General features: G+C 46.4%; 1 protein-coding gene across 1 annotated transcript; it reads left to right on the top strand.

The window, feature by feature from the left end:
• Positions 1-8,056: 8,056 nt before the first annotated feature.
• On the top strand, positions 8,057-12,942 carry LOC140723870 (probable G-protein coupled receptor 139). The gene is made up of 2 exons (XM_073038417.1): positions 8,057-8,123; positions 12,038-12,942. The coding sequence occupies exons 1-2, from the start codon at positions 8,057-8,059 to the stop codon at positions 12,940-12,942; spliced, it is 972 nt and encodes a 323-aa protein (XP_072894518.1).
• The last annotated feature ends 5,136 nt before the right edge of the window (positions 12,943-18,078 follow it).

The raw sequence follows: 18,078 nt of genomic DNA, 5'->3' as shown, positions 1-18,078 counted from the left end.
TTTGTAGCTGTTGGCAATAAGACAACACCTACATCCCAGGAATTAGCTTTTGGTCTCTTCTGAATGACCCTCCAGTGTAACCGTGTCCATTCTGAGCTCAGTGGAACAGAACCGTACATCGCAATCTCGGTTTGTCTTTGGTGATACACCGCACGTTCCAGTGATTCCAGACATTCTCCTCTCGAATATCTTTACAACAATTCCCAGTGTGGCGCACGCTGCCACACCTACCTATAGGTCGGTACAATATAATGTCAGAGAAATGTATACAATATACATCCTGAAATACTTCGCAAACATCGATGGAAACAGAGGAGTGCCCCAAAGAATGAATGACAGTTAAATGTTATTCCCCCGAGCCCCCTCACCTCGCGTCAGCAGCAAAGCGACGACCGCCACCTCCTCCCCCAGCAAAAGGCATCGGCGCCCATCCATCGAGAATAACGTATCGTTAAAGACACAGACTTGCACTACCCTGAACACTACCTCGTTCAGTCTCTCTATCTCTGAGTGGGGATATCATTGTAACCTCTTGGATGTTGAAAGGTCTGGAGAGAGTGGTTATGGGCATGATGTTCCCTCCAGAATGTTAATTCGTAAGGGCGAATTAATGGCAAGGAAATGGCAGGAGAATGAGGTTGAGAGGAGTAGTCATTCTGTCATGTCGGGATGGCAGAGATGATTCAACAGGTCGAATGGCCTAATTCGGAACGCTATTTCACGCTGCAGTGATGATAATATTGAAATTTACCTCACAACAAGATTGATACAGTAATTATTATTGATTTTATCTATTGAGGTGGAGTACGGAATAGGCTCCCCCGGACCCTCAAGCCTGGTCGCACAATAAACTCCCGATGTCACTCCATTCTAAACCTTGAGACAATTCACCTGCCAAACGGTGCGTCTCCGGACTCTGGGAGGAAACACACAGTCCAAAGACATACTAGTTCGTTGTAAACTGTACCGTGATTACATTAGGATGAAATGAAGGGATTACTGGGCGGCGCGGCTTACTCCTCGTTGTATGTGAATAAATAAATAAAACTCCTGATCGATCGCCATCGAGGAGTTACACTGCCCGCATCGGGATCGCCCTGAACCGTCGGGTGTCTCCGTAGATGGGTCAGGGGTCCTGTCAGGCTACACAGCCAGGCACCGCCCAGTCTCCACCCAGATAACAGGAGTCAACTGCCACTCGTTTCCAATTCCTCACCTGCAGCCTATTTAAACCCAGCTCAGTTAGTTTTCTGAGAAAATACGGAAGTTGGACAGATGTGTATTTTTTTCTCAGTTAACAGTCTTTGACAAAACGTTTAATTTTTATTTGTTTCATTACATTGTGACATCATGTGGCTGACTGATATGCGAGTAGAATGTGAGGTTATTAATCCTTAGGCAAAAGGGGACAGCAGTACGCGACCATTTTACATGACTCGATATTATCCATCTGTTCTGCAAACTTCCTCAACCTAATCCAACGAGAGTAAGACGGAATTGTACGTCAGTTTTACAGATGCTTTGTGTTTTCAGAAATGGTGCTATGGTTTAGAAATAGTTTGCAATTTGAAAATGTTTACGATAGAACTATTCTGTGAAGTTTGAATCAGTTTTTACAGTTTTGCTTGGATTTAAACTTGTATCACTGAAAATAAAATTAAGCATGTTTAAAACTACGTTCTTACCTGGAAGTATCTTCATCTTGGCAGGGAGAGGCATCCTACCGCTCGAATAATGGGTATTGGCGGCTAAACTCGCCATAGAGAATAAACAGAGAAGAGAGTTAGTCTTTGATTGAGTAGTTAGTATAATATCCCTTTAGTGAGAGAACTTGTTGTAATTTATGTCCGATAAAGTTTAATGTCTTCGTTTGTGTTGAGAATGTCGCCGTCAGCAAACCCAGTATCATCACAATATAACAACAGATATAAACTAATCTTATATTTTTATATTTATTGTCTCTGCTTTTTGTGCTCTTTATGAATATTGTTTATAAAATTATAACAATGATTTCACACTGATTTACGCTTGAGCCTTGAATAACTAATCTTAAATCTTGATTCACAGTATTTTGATTTCAAGCTTTGTTTCCATACGCGCTATTTCCGTTTGTGTTTAGATTACCATTATCGTCACTTCGTCATTCCATCGATTTTGTCTTTTTCCGCGTTCAACCGGCATCTCTTTTTCTCTCCTTCTCTGGCCGAATTGCGTACAATCAATTCTTTCCCCTCTGCCCCAATACAGTTTATTTACAAGTATACTGAGCTGTAACCCAGTATCTTTTTGCGCCCCACAACTCTCTCTTACTCTTTATATTATTTCAGCAACCCTTCAGACTTTAATGTTTTGCCGTTCGGGAGTTGAAACTCTCACCTACTGTGTTTTTATGGACAAAAGAAGCGAATCACCAGCGAGAGCGAGTGTTTATTTTCTTAAAAAGAACCGAATTCAATTCAGAGCAGCAGACTGGATGACCGTGTCACCGACACAAAGGGAATGTGAGAGAGCGATTGGCGATCTGGAATTTAGTTACCCGGAGATCATGCGAATAAAGAGGGCCTCACTGCTTGTAGAGCGTAGTTTTCATTGTAATTAAAGCTGAATTATATATTGTGCTGTCATTTTGCCTGGTTGGTGATGTTCGTTTACTGATGGCCACCATAAATCCGAAATACCGCGAGAATGACACAAAGGAGTTGGCGTTTGCTTTCAAATCAAACTGAGGGGTGGACACGGTGGGCTCCATTCACAACTCGTTGAATAAATATTATTTTACTGATGACTAAACATTGAAAGAGATATGGAGAGTGGTCCGAGGGAGTTCATGCCCAGCGCAAAGAAACACATCAGGAAATGCAACTCCAGGAAGGAGAGAACGATAAGAAAACGCTTCACATTTGTATTGAGAGAGAGAGAGAGCAGTATCGCCCACAATAAGCGTGCGACAATATAAAGTCGAAATTTATATTGATGAAATTCTGTTACCGAAAAATATTAAAATAGAATGCAATATGTCTGGATTATGCGGTTATATCGGCCCCTTCTGCTTTCTGTCCGTGGACGTTCCAATTTATTTAACTGGATAATTGTCCCCATAAGGAAAATCAGCGGATAATCCCGAATAATCACTTCTGGAATGGAAACTGCTCTGGACCATGCTGCGTGAAACAAGTTGTCCTGCGGCAGTTTCTCCAGGGCCACAAAGAAAATATGTCCCGACTCACTACTTCCCACCATTTTCTTTCGTTGAACCTTCCATTTTATCTGCATCGCCTACAATGTCTTCCCTACCCGTGTTTAATTCACGGCCGAATTTGCGTTGCAGGAAAAAAAAAACAACAATCATCTTCAGCCACCCCTCCCTCACCCACCACCACACAGTCAGTGCCCCCTTCTCGCTGCTGCCATGTAAACGTTCAGGACTCTTAGGGTCTGTGATGTTCTCTTCGTTTTACTATTCATGTCGCCAGGTTCAGGAACAGTTATTACCCCCCCAACCAACAGGCTCTTAAACCAAAGGGGATAACTTCACTGAAATGTCCCCACCACCTACATTTGAAGTCAGAAGTTTTCATACACCTTAGCCAAATACATTTACACTCAGTTTTTCACAATTCCTGACATTTAATCCAAGAAAACATTCCCTGCCTTGGGTCAGTTAGGATCACCCACTTTATTTTAAGAATGTGAAATGTCAGAATAATAGTAGAGAGAATGATTTATTTCAGCTTTTATTTCTTTGATCACTTTCCCAGTGGGTCAGAAGTTGACATACGCTTTGTTAGAATTTCTTAGCATTGCCTTTAAATTGTTTAACTTGGGTCAAACGTTTCGGGCAGCCTTCAGTTCAGGCCACAAATTTTCCTATCGGATTGAGTTCATGGCAGAACTGAAAAAGCGTGTGTGAGCAAGGAGGCCTACAAACCTGACTCTTTTACACCAGTTCTGTCTGGAGGAATGGAACAATATTTCAGCAACGTACTGTGAGAAGCTTGTGGAAGGCTACCCAAAACGTTTGACCCCAAGTTAAACAATTTAAAGGCAATGCTACCAAATGCTAACAAAGTGTATGCAAACTTCTTACACACTGGGAAAGTGAAGAAATAAATAAAAGCTGAAATAAATCATTCTCTCTGCTATTATTCTGACATTTCACATTCTTAAAATAAAGTAGTAATCTATTATGCATTCATTGAGTATGCCCGCAAGGAAATGAATCAGGGCTGTACATGCTGATATGTTTGTAGGTGACAATAAATTTAATTAGAACTCTGAACTTTTGAACGTCAAACATTTGCTCCTCCCGATGTGAACTCTCTCTCTCTCTCTCTCTCCCTCTCCCTCTCCCTCTCCCTCTCCCTCTCCCTCTCCTCTCCTCCCTCTCCCTCTCCCTCTCCCCCCTCTCTCTCCCTCTCTCTCTCTCTCTCTCTCTCTTTCTCTCTCTCTCTCTCTCTCTCTCTCTCCTCTCTCTCTCTCTCTCTCTCTCTCTCTCTCTCTCTCTCTCTCTCTCTCTCTCTCTCTCTCTCTCTCTCTCTCCCGCGCCGACAGTAGACATTTTTTCGCCCTGAAATGGTACACAAATAGTGGCAAAGGTCTGAAAGGAATGCTGACCAGCTTTGTGTTTGTTAGTCAATGGAACAGCTGCATTCGTTCGTTTTTCAGAACTAGGGATAGGAGATGCTGAAGTTGTGAGAGCGACAATATAATAATAAATATTTAACCACTGAACGGGGGGCTTCAAAACTTTCTCTCTTTGGTTTAAATTTATGTTCAGTCATTGCCCCTGTTTCTCGCTCCACAGACGCAGACCGACCTACCGAGTGTTTGCAGCAGGTTGTATCTTCCCATCCGACCTTCCATCTACCTCCCCTCTTCCTTCCTCCGTCTGATTCCCTTTCCCTTATTCTTTCACTTTACCTCTCCTTCCCTTCTTCCCTCCACCTCTTCCCCTCTCCCTCACACACTCTCTCTCTCTGTCTGTTCCTGTCCCTATCGTCTCTGCTGCTCTGTCTTTCCACGCCCCCCGCGCCCCACCGCTGTCAAGTAGGGAGCAAAGGGTAGTGAAGATGTTTTTTACATGGTCACCAGTGAGAACCCGACCTCGACAAAATCCGGCATTGGAAGTCCAGAACAATCCAGAAGGTTAGGCCCATGCGATTCGCAGCATTTGCGTAACTGGATCCACTGTAACTTTGGCAACAGGAGACGGAGGATAATAAAAGAGAATTATTTTGATGATCGCCTGCCTGTGGTGTTCCGCAGGTATGAGTGTTGGAACCCCTGATGTTTGTAATGGATGATAGATCAATAGAGGGCTCCGTGGGATGGAAGTGTTCGATCCGGGATTCCCAACCTCAGGCTATCAGATCCCTTGTTAATGATAGGAGTCCATGGCATTAAAACGTTTGTGAACCCCTGGGTTAGATTGTTCTTGCAGTGGGTTAGAATGTCGGCAGAACATCCTGGGCCGAAGGGCCTGTATTGGTCTCTATTCCATGTTCCCAGTTCTAGTTCGGAACAACAGATAACCTGCCGGAAGAACTCCTCCTGTCCAGCTGCATCGGGGGGAGGAAAGGAATGAACGACTTTCCGGTGGAAATCCTGCATCGCCAGTCTGACAGATTCCGGTTCTGTGATGTTCTCTTCGCTTTACTGTTAATCTTTTGACTAAATAGAAACACAGAAAACCTACAGCACAAAACAGGCCCTTCAGCCCACAAAGCTGTGCCGAACATGTCCTTAACTTAGAACTACCTAGGCTTAACCATAGCCCTCTATTTTTCTAAGCTCCATGTATCCTTCGAGGAGTCTCTTAAAAGACCTTATTGTTTCCTCCTCCACAACCGCTGCCCGCGGGCCATTCCAGGCACTCACCATTTTCTGCGTAAAAACACTTACCCCTGACATCTTCTCTGTACCTAATTCCAAGCACCATAAAAACTGCGCCCTCTCGTGCTAGCAATTCCAGCCCCAGGAAAAGGCCTCTGACTATCCACACGATCAACGCCTCTCATTATCTTATACACCTTTCTCAGGTCGCCTCTCATCCTCCGCTGCTTCAACCAGAAAAGGCCGAGTTCACTCAACCTTTTCTCATAAGGCATGCTCCCTATTCCAGGCAACATCCTTGTAAACCTCTTCTGCACCATTTCTATGGTTTCCACATCCTCCCTGCAGTGAGGCGACCAGAATTGAACACAGCCCTCCAAGTGGGGTCTGACCAGGGTACTACATAGCTGCAACATTACCTCTCGGCTCTTAAACTCAGTCCCACGATTGATGAAGGCCAATCCACCTTATGCCTTCTTAATCACAGAGTCACACTGCGTAGCAGCTTTGAGTGTCCTATGGCCTGGGACCCCAAGATCCCTCTGATCATACTGCCAAGAATCTTGCCATTAATGCGATTTTTCTGGCCTCATATCTGACCTACCACAACAGACCACCTCACACCTATCTGGGTTGAACTCCACCTGCCACTTCTCAGCCCAGTTTTGCAATATCCCGCTGTAACCTCTGACAGCCCTCCACACTATCCACAACACCCTCAACCTTTGTGTCATCAGCAAACTTACAAACCCATCCCTCCACTTCCTCATCCAGTTCATTTATAAAAATCACGAAGAGTAAAGGTCCTAGAACAGATCCCTGAGGCACACCACTGGTTACCAACCTCCATGCAGGATATGACCCGTCCACAAACACTCCTTGCCTTCTGTGGGCAAGCCAGTTCTGGATCCACAAAACAATCTCCCCTTGGATCCCATGCCTCCTTCCTTTCTCAATAAGCATTGCATGGGATAACTTATCCAATGTCTTGCTAAAATCAATATACACTACTTCTATGGCTCTACCTTCTTCAATGTGTTTAGTCAACTCCTCAAAACATTCAGTCAGTCTCATAAAACACGACCTGCCTTTGACAAAACCGTGCTGAATATTCCTAATCGTATCATGCCTCTCCAAATGTTCATAAATCCTGCCCCTCATGACCTTCTCCATCAACTTACCAACCCTGAAGACTCACGGGTCTATAATTTCCCTACTCCCTTTCTTGAATGATCGGCAACCCTCTAATCCTCCACACTACCCTTTCCGTGCCAGGGGAGCTTCAACCTTCCTAAACTGGGGATGATCTGTTCATTGTTATCCTACAAATTTCCATCAATTCTCCCTCAGTTATCTCCACCCCGCTGAACCTGCTCGTTCCACCATAAACCCACAAGGTTCTGCACATGCTGGTAATCCAGAGTAACACACACAACATGCTGGAGGAGCTCAGCAGGTCAGACAGCAATGGTGGGATCTGACGTCATTCCTGATGAAGGGTCTCGGCCTGAAACGCCTGTGTGATGCGCTCAGTTTGTTGGGCGGCCTCATGTCATTCTCAGCCCCACGAGTTTGGCGTGGAACAGCAACACAGTGTCAGCTGTATTTAAACCCTGCGTTGTTTGAGGGGCGTTTTCATTGACCAGTCCACCTTTACACCAGGGAAGATGTCATTTATAACAGGAGATCAGTTCGAATGTGAGATCATCGGGCTTTATCCTTTTCCGATATCGGGGCGCTGTCGAGTTTATGCCGGGGAAGGAACTCCAATCTGCAGTACAAGAGCTCACTTCATTTTACCAGGTCTGCCCCAAGTAAAGAGAAAATCCACTACCCTCTGTGCCCTCAGAGGCCGGTAGCAAGGAGGTAAACATTTCACAGGGAAAGGGATGGGCATGCCCACCTCCCTTTGGACAATTACCTCACCGCAGAGAAAAAGTTTCACTTCGACAGCAAAGAGTTTAATCTGTTCTGTCGGTACTCCGGGGATTTCCAATTAAATATTACAAACTATTTATATGACAGCTGATATTTCACCCACTGACACAGTCACTATATTCCATCTTCTTAAATCCGTTATTTACTTTCACGAATTATCTGAAACTTTGGTGTTCCGTGGAGATTGACAGATATATAACTTTAAGGTTGAGAGAGACCTCTTCCACGGATTTTCATTCGAACCGACTGCCGGCTGCTGAAATCCTTTGATCAACTCACTCACAAGATGTTGGAAACTTTTTACCGCATCAGGGATACCTACTACCTGGTCATTCTGGCGATCGCAGTGCCTGGTAAGCAATATTAATGGTGTGTCATGTTTTACCTGAAGTCAAGAACGCTGTGCTCAGTGCTATCACTGATGATGCTGAAACGCTACCTGATGGAAGTCGAAAGCTGTTTTGCTGAAATTTCCGGTAGATGGCAATGGCATAAAAGAGAAAGTGAACGAAAAGCATGTACCGGCTGTATGATTCGCGTCGGTTGAAATGCCGTACTGTGTAATATTAAACAACAGCGCAATGAAAACATCAGTACTGATGGGAAGATGAATGTTGGTGAGTACAGGAAGGCCATCGATGAAAACCTGTTGGCCTCTGCCAGGAAGCTGAAACTGGGTACGAAGTTCCTCTTTCAGCAGGACAACATCCCCAAACACGTGACCAGAGCTACCGTGGAGTGGCTTCAAACGCTGACAATTGTTATCTTTGAGGGACCCAGTCCCGGTCCTGACCTTTATCGTTTTGTATGTCTCTGTCACGACCTCAAGGTTCCTGTTCACCGACGCTCCCCAACTTACCCGGCACAGCTTGAGAGTTTGGCAAGGAGGAATGGTCAAAACTTGCTCCATCACAATGCGCAAAGCTAATAGGGACGTATCCAAAAATAATATTGGTTGTACTGGCTGTGAGGGATGATTCATATAAGGTGCAGGAATACTTTTGAAATGCTGACATTACAGGTTTTTCATGATTTACAACTTTCTCTGTTTGTTTGGGCTCTACTGTGAAAAAAAAGGAGCACGTGATTCACAAATGAAAACGCTCAGTTAATTTGATAATAGTCCCTGGTAGTAATGCTCATTTCTGTGAAGATAGCGCTGGGGCCTGAATACTTTTAGAAGGCAGCGTAAGTATTCTTGGGAAGTAACCATTATACTATCGATACGGCTTGCATCGTCTTGCGCAATTTATTTGTCGCTGGTTATTCGCAGCTGTCCGATGACCGCACAGGTCACTTCGGGACAACTGACACATGACTATTGTAACATGACGGCACATGAAAACAAAATTCTTGGCATGTCTGTCTTCGCATTTTTTGTTTATTTTGTTTCCTGCAGATACGTTCGTTTCCTTTTCCGCAATATTCCAGATTCCCGATATTCATCAGTGAGGTGACAAGAAAAAGCAACTTGTCCCTTACTGACTGAAATATGTTAATCAAGGTGAGCTTTCCTGTGCAGTGGCAATCCTGTAGCATTTAGAGTGAAGAAGCAGGAATTTCAAACACGTTAACAATCAAAAAGTTCAAATTGTGTCTGAAAGGCGCTTCCACACTGCAAACGTGCACAGAATCACTGCATAATGATTTGGTTGCTTCACTGATTATTTGCTGATTGTTACTGTGTTGTTCAACTCCTCCTTCCTCTCGCTAAATTTCAACAGAGTTATTGCTCAGGAATGTTTGCCTTTTGATTTATCAGGGTTCTGCTAATAACCTGCATCTGACAAGCAGGTAACCAGTAGTGCACCAGCCTACAATCCTTATATTGTGGATACAAACGTACATTGGCGGGTTATAGAGGTAAAGGGTGAGCAAGAGATAAATTTTAAATTCGTAGTATCTCTCAGAGTAGGTCCAACACCAAAAACTATTTCATAAGACCATAAGACATAGGAGTAGAATTAGTCTATCTGGTGCACTGAGTCTGCTCCGCCATTCAATCAAGGCAGAATCTTTTTTTTCCTCCTCCTCAACCCCATTTCCCGGCCTTCTCCCCATAACCTTTGATGCCATGTCCAATCAAGAGCCTATCAATCTCTACCTTAAATATACCCAACGACCTGGCCTCCACAGCTGCATGTGGCAACAATTTCCACAAATTCACCACCCTTTGGCTAAAGAAATGTCTCCGCATCTCTGTTTTGAAAGGGCGCCCCAGTGTCCTGATACTGTGCCTGCTTGTCCTAGACTCTCCCACCATGGGAAACATCCGTTCTACATCTAGTCTGTCTAGGCCTTTCAATATTCGAAAGGTTTCAATGAGATCCCCCCTCATCCTTCTGAAATCCAGCGAGAGCAGACCGAGAGCCGTCAAACGTTTCTCGTACGATAACCCCTTCATTCCTAGAATCATCCTTGTGAACCTTCTCTGGACCCTCTCCAAACCCAGCACATCTCTTCTAAGATGTAGGGCACAAAACTGTCCACAATGTCAAGATGAGGCCTCACCAGTGCTTTATAAAGCCTCAACATCACATCCTTTCACTTGTATTCTAATCCTCTTGAAATGAATGCCAACATGATATTTGCCTTCCTCACCACCGGCTCAATCTGCAAGCTGACCTTCAGCGTGTTCTGCAGAAGGAAGTCCAAGTCCCTCTTCATTTCAGATTCCTGGATTTTCTCCCCGTTTAGGAAATAGTCCGCACATTTATTTCTTCCACCAAAGTGCATGACCATGCATTTTCCAAAATTCTATTTTATTTGCCAGTTCCTTGCCCATTCTCATAAACTGTTGTCCCTCTGCATCCTACCTGTTTCCTCAACACTACCTGCCCCTCCACCAATCTTCCTCGGCTGTCAATTAATTGGTGAACTGGAGAGATGAACGACAGTAAACCCCAGGAATGATAAAATATACAGTTTGAAACTAAACCAATTCGAGCACCGACAGGCCTAAGTAGAGGAGACATGGAGAATCTGTTTCCTACAGTGAGGGAATCTGTGACAACAGATTAGGATGACGTATCTTCAGAACAGAGTTGATGACCAACTTGTTAAGCTAAAGGGTGGTGATTGTGTGGAATCAGACTTTGCCTCAGACGTTTATGAAAGCTAATTCATTGGGTATATCTAGAGCAGAGGTTGATATGTGCTTCATTAGTAAGGGTGTCAAAGGTTACGGGGATGAGACAGGAGAATGGGGTTGAGAGGGATAATAAGTCAGCTACGATGGAATGACGGAGAAGACTCGATGTGTTAAACCGCCTATTTCTGCGCCCATGTCTCATGGGCTTACGGTTTTATGGGAGCGATAAGGAAGCGGCCAGTCGATTCCGTAAGGGTCCGAAGGGTCAGAGATCAGGGGAGAACTGCAGAGACCCGGAAATGGAAAGCCGGCGGCGGACTGTGATCCTACTCTTCAGCACTCGATGCTTCAGCAGAGGTGATTAGTTTCAAAGCGGAATTGTAGATTGGATAATGTTATCAAGCTCGTTGTCTTCAGGACAATGGGGGGGGGGGGGAATGGAACAGTAGGTTTGTGTGTATCCATAAAAAAATAAAGAGCGTTTCAGACCGAAGAGCCTTTCTCAGAACTGGGAAGGAGACAACGTTCGGTCTTTTGATATCACTTTCTGATTAAGTTCCCCGTCTCTGATGTTCAATCAATTTGATCACTTGCCGTTTAATTCAATTTGATCATTGCCGGTTACATCTGAGAGTGAAGGGCAGCCAGCGGAATGTATTCTGCTCTGTATTTACTTAATCCTATATCCATCCATTTGCCCTGTTTGCATGGATTCATTCATCCACTGACCGGTAACATTGCCGAGAGTTTATCTCTCTGTCTACCCCGAAACCACTCGGAGAGAGGCCCCCCTTACACGCTCACCCTGCAGCATCAAGTGCCGCCTACAACTCCAAACCAGTTCTTACGAACTGCTTAGAATTGAAATATAAAATGGACTTCTCTTCCTACAGATCAGAACTGAGAGCCGAGTACCTGAAGAACTTTCGTTTCTGGGCGTAGAATTTTAACCTCTGTGTTGTGTTATAACTTTAGTCATTTCAATCAGAACGTTCTACATTGTAATTTTCAAAGCTCAAAGTGAATTCTGATCTGATATGTATATATCACCACATACCAACTTGAGATTCGTTTTCTTGCAGGCATTTTGAGGAATATTAAGAAATACAGAATAATTCATAGCAGAATAAGACAAAGCTCTGATCCCATACCTGTTTTCACTTCTCTCCCGCCCAGTGAACATAGTGGCAACTGCAATCCTGTCCCGGGGGAAGTGCGGCCTCTCCACGTGCACCACACGCTACCTGGTTGCCATGGCAGCGGCGGATCTGACGGCTGTCGTCACTGCGCTCTGCACACGGATCAAGTACTATTTCCCGGGATCCTTCCTGGATACGTATCCCTTGTGTAGCATTATCTTTGTACTGAAAGGTGCTTCCAGAGACTGTTCGGTCTGGCTCACGGTCACCTTCACCTTCGATCGGTTTGTCGCCATTTGTTGTCAGAAGTTAAAAACCAGTTACTGCACGGGAAGGACCGCGGCCTTGGTTCTGGTGATCACCTGCACTATTATGTGTTTAAAAAATATCCCCTTCTATTTCGTTTATAAGCCAAGAGAGATACTCGATGGTGTATTGTGGTTTTGTAAGGTCATTCCAGCTTATTTCACTGAACACCAGTGGGTGAGCTTTGACCGATTCGACAAGAGTTTAACCCCACTGATTCCATTCGCACTAATTCTGGTCCTCAACGCCCTGACGGTCCGGCACATTTTAGCGGCCAGTCGGGTTCGTAAGGGACTGAGGGGTCAGAGAAAGGGGGAGAAATGCAGTGACCCGGAAATAGAAAGCAGACGGCGCTCTGCCATCCTCCTCTTCACCATATCCGGCAGCTTTATCATTTTGTGGTTGGCGACTATTGTCGATTTCTTCAAGTATAACGTCGCAGGAACAGATCCCAATAGTTACACCGATTCTGAACTTATCTTGAAAGCACTTGGATACATGTTACAGAACTTAAGTCTGTGCACGAACACATTTATATATGGAGCAACACAGTCTAAGTTCAGACAGCAGTTCATAGCCGCAGTTAAATGGCCAGTGATCACAATTGTACGCTTAATCAGGAGACAAAACAACTGACGGCAGCCAGGGTTTATTCCCAATGGCTCCAGACTATGATGTAATATTTCACGCCAGATATTGTGATCACTCGCTGAAAATAATTCCGATAGCCGACGAGAATGTTCATTCAGCAGAGGCCATAATGTGAGATCGACAATTTCACTGTTTATGCTTTGGAGCAGTCACATTTCTAAAGATTCGTGATTCAGGTTTAACGATTGAATAATGTCATTCTTTGTAGAGAAGTGTAAGGAGAACAAAATGTTTGTTACTCCAGATCTGATGTAGCACAAAAAAACCCCATAAAATATAAAATACACATCGGGATATCGGGATATTCCTCTCAGGAAGACCGTGAAAGACATTAGAAACATACCTGATAGCCAGAGGTCTCAGGGAATAGAATTAGTTACACTCAAGATTACTAGAGGGAAAGTGCTTGAGAAGCTAATTGGACTAAGGATAGATAAGTCTCCCGGACCGGATGAAGTGCATCCACGGGTTCTGAAGGAGGTGGCTTTGGAGATTGTGGAGGCATTGGAAATAATCTTCCAGGAATCACTAGACTCTGCCACGGTTCCGGAGGACTGGAAGGTCGCAAATGTAGTTCCGCTGTTTGAGAAAGGAGGGAGGCAGCAAAAAGAAAATTCCAGACCTATTAGTCTGACATCGGTAGTTGAAAATTATTGGAGTCGATCCTCAAGGATGAGGTTATGAATTACCTTGAGGTGCATGACGAAATAGGCCCAAGCCAGCATAAATTCCACCAGCATGTTGGTTTTGGTACCAGAGGTGAAAATACACTGGACCTGGTTTATACTGACAGACCAGGAGCATATAAAGCCGTTCCCCAGCCCCACGTTCAATTGACTGCTTCTCTTGCTGCTTCTCCCTACGTATTCTACGATCCACCCTTTCCACCATGAGGAGATACCTGGTGACCCTGACAGAGTCTCTGCCACAGGGATGGGACAGCAGTGATATCTCAGCGGGGAGTGAGACCAGAGGAAATGTTCACCCTCCCAGTCTCGGCTCCATCTCTCACCTCAGCCTGGTTTCCATCTGTTGTTCAATGCTCCCCTGTGGCTCCTCACCAGACGTTGCCTCTGCCTCTGACTCGGAGAGTCCATCGCTCTCAGTCTGACACTTTCCTGTAACAGACCCGTCATCACTGGACTTTGACCATTGGGACTCTACCCACCTCAGACTCGTCCCTCACCCTCGGGAGCTCCCTCTCAACACACTGTCCCTCACCCTCGGGAGCTCCCTTGCATCGACTACCCCACTACCTCAGGAGCTCCCTCAGGTTCGTCCCTCACAACAGACCATACCAGTACCTCAGAAGCTCCCTCAAGTCTGTCCCTCAAACCCGGCTATCTCTCACCCTATGGAGTTCCGTCTCTCACCCTCTCTGTCCATTATATTCCTGTGAACTCAGCCCAGTGTCCAACACTGACACATTGCTGGTGTGGGAGGATTTATCCAGTGAAATGTCCCTCTCTCACCCTCTCTGTCCATTATATTCCTGTGAACTCAGCCCAGTGTCCAACACTGACACATTGCTGATGTGGCGGATTTATCCTGTGAACTGTCCCTCTCTCTCACCCTTTCTGTCCATTATATTCCTGTAAACTCAGCCCAGTGTCCGAAACTGACACATTGCTGGTGTGGGGGAATTTATCCTGTGAACTGTCCCTCTCTCACCCTCTCTGTCCATTATATTCCTGTAAACTCAGCCCAGTGTCCAACACTGACACATTGCTGGTGTGGGGGGATTTATCCTGTGAATTGTCCCTCTCTCACCCTCTCTGTCCATTATATTCCTGTAAACTCAGCCCAGTGTCCAACACTGACACATTGCTGGTGTGGGGGGGATTTATCTAGTGAATTGTCCCTCTCTCACCCTCTCTGTCCATTATATTCCTGTAAACTCAGCCCAGTGTCCAACACTGACACATTGCTGGTGTGGGGGGGATTTATCCTGTGAATTGTCCCTCTCTCACCCTCTCTGTCCATTATATTCCTGTAAACTCAGCCCAGTGTCCAACACTGACACATTGCTGGTGTGGGGGGATTTATGTAGTGAATTGTCCCTCTCTCACCCTCTCTGTCCATTATATTCCTGTAAACCCAGCCCAGTGTCCAAATCTGACACATTGCTGGTGTGGGGGGATTTATCCTGTGAACTGTCCCTCTTTCACCCTCTATCCTTCTCCACTGCCCCCACCCCCAACATCACTCAGACTCGTTCCACTGAAACTTCTCTTTGTTTCCTTGTTTCCAGTTGCAGATTAATTTGCATCGGTGAACGAACAACGGAGTTTACCCGTCCCTCTAGAGTAAATAATCCTTTGTTCTCAGTCTGTGTACTTCCTGATAGACACAGGACAGGAGGAGGCAGCAGAGTTTGGAACAAGAGAGACTGCAGATGCTGGAAATTCAGATACACACACACACACACACACACACACACACACACACACACACACACACACACACACACACACACACACACACACACACACACACACACACACACACACACACACACACACCAGTGCTCAGGCAGCATCAATGCAGGGGAATACACAGTCAATGTTTTGGGCTGAGACACTTGATCTGGACTGGGAAGGAAGGGGGACGAAGCCAGAATAAGAAGGTGGGGTGGGGGTATGGGAGAGAGAGGGCAGTACAAGCAGGCAAATGATGGGTGAGTCCAGGTGAGGGGGAATGCAGAGAGGAGCTGGGAGCTGATACGTGGAAGAGGTGAAGGGTCTGAAGGAAGGGGAATCTGCTGAAGGAGAGTCAATCCCTACGTGTACGGCCTCACCGGCCGGCCCTGATTAACAATCAGCCACGGCATTATTTTTCCCCTTGAAATGTTGCATATCAGTTGTGAACTCTGATCTGTTGGCCAGTTGGTGTCGCTGCCTTGCCTGCCAAGGATCTGATGTTTTGTGCATGAGGTGTTAGTGGTGAATGGAAACTGTGAAATCGCAACCCTCCAGAAGAAAACAAAAATGGTGGACAGCAGATCACCCACACTAAACTTAACAGTGGAAAAGACATCTTCCAGCTTCAACATTTTCTCCATCGGCCTCTTCTTCCAACTTCCAGGTACCGGGGAGTCCCCAGAGTTGAATGACTCGACAGTCATCTCTCCTCTTTGTGGAGAGGGTTTCTCCCCGGCTTGTCTGACAGGGACACTGGACATTACCGTCACCGGGAAGAGGTGTACCAGGGGCTTCCCCTGCCTGAGGGTGGCCTCCCGTTCCCATGTTCCGGACACTCACTGTCATCCTGTTCACCTGTACAACCGGGGCCTCCTGCACTTCAGGCCCCACCGGTACCCCAGCAGGTAAGCCTGACTCCTCTTCGTGGTCTTCCGGAGCATCCACCGAGAGGGCCTTGGCCTCGGGCATTCCTGGAAATCTGGGGTTTCCCATCACTCTTGCTACTTCCCCAGGCTGTTAACTCGAATGGTTTTGGCTGAGTGAACCACGCAGTCCCTCGTTTACGCTCATCATCCAGCCCAGTACAGCCACGCACTTCCTCAAAAACAACTCGGAACATCGTGTGAAAGGACAATGTTTTTAGAAAGCTCCCCCCAACTTCCCCCTTGCAGGCTCCCACCAGCCTCCTCACAAAAGGAGTATTTGTCCCCACGAGAAATGAAGCTCCATCCCTCTCAACCTGGTCCGGATAAACCAGCACGAATGTATCAAGGGCCTCAGCTACTCCCACATCTGCCTCCGAAAACTCCAGCTTCAATGACAAGTAACCATCGTACGGACAGTCATCCGTACTAAAACCCCAGATCTCCAGCGCACTGAGTGGCGTCAATGGTAAATGCATCAAATACCGGTTGTGAAACAAACCGTACGGCAGAGTAACCTGAGAGCCGGTGGCAAGTATGGCTCCAGCATAAATACCCTCTATCCGTAGCGATACACTGGAGCTTGGCCCCACTAAGCCTTCAGGAATAGGGATTTAGCTTTAGGAGGTTCCTTGATATATTGCTGGGAACGTGTTTCCCCCCGAGATGCCAGGCCATTCCCTCACTGGGTCTCTCTGCTTAGGTACCCGGGGGCTCACTCTCCGAGGGGTTTCCCGTCATTCACACTCCCACCTGAAGTGTCCCACTTCACCACAGTTATAACAGACAACACCGGCCACTCCCCTTCTCGCAGGACCCCGGCCTCTAGCAGCCCTCTGCGTGGTCCGTCCCCTTGGGGGGTCCGTCTCCCCATCAGCTCTATCATACGGGGGGAGGGGGTGCACCCGCTGATAACAACCGGGACACCTCAGTCCTAAACTCTGCCACGAGCTCCTTCACCACTCCCCGGGTGGGCTATCAGTGGTCACCTCAGCCAAGGGGACCACTACTGAGGTCTGTACCCTGCGGACGGAGGCCTCCCACGTCTCCATCACATTCTCCTCCTCTCTTTCTTCTCTGATCAGCTCGACAATCGAGGGAGGGGAGGGTCGCGTCTTACGAGACAGTCAGAGACCCCAAGTGATCAGGTCTGGTGAATGGGCACCTTTCACCACTTGGTCCATTCTTAACTGATTCACCTCAGCCGTTTGAATGGCCCACTACTCCGCAAGCAATTTATCTGCCTCTCCAGCCCAAAATGTAGGCAGAAAGTTTCTCCCCCTTCTGCTGAAACATGCTCTGAAACCCCGCCATGAGCTCCAATGTGCTTCCCATCGCGCCAAACACCTTTTCTAGCGTTTGCATGTGGGCCACAGAGGTAGCAAAGGGGTTCTGTGTCTTTACATATCTCACTACAACAGCCGGCCCCGCCAAACTTTCAACCAGTCGCTGTCTTTTTCATCATCAGGGCACTGCCACTCAAACTCCTCTTCACCTTTAGGGGTGGGGCTTCGTTCCCGAGAACAGGCTGAGCCTTCGATAGCTGGGACTTTGAACCTGGGCATTCTGCCATTTATTCCCCAGGGAGGTAAGGGCCGCTACCAACTCAGAATGCTCAGCCTCGCTGGAGGTCTCATTGGACCTTTTAATTCAGACCACACCTTCCCCTCGCCCCGCAGAAACGAGAGCAACTTGTCCTCAAAGTCTCTGTCCCCAGCTACGGAAAACTCGGCTTCTGATTCCGCACACTCACTTTCACTCTCCTCCTCTCAGGAAGT

The sequence above is a fragment of the Hemitrygon akajei genome, unplaced genomic scaffold, assembly GCF_048418815.1.
Source record: "Hemitrygon akajei unplaced genomic scaffold, sHemAka1.3 Scf000142, whole genome shotgun sequence".
Classification (NCBI taxonomy): Eukaryota; Metazoa; Chordata; class Chondrichthyes; order Myliobatiformes; family Dasyatidae; genus Hemitrygon; species Hemitrygon akajei.
Note: the sequence above shows the minus strand (reverse complement) of the source record. Positions and strands in the feature narration are given on the sequence as shown.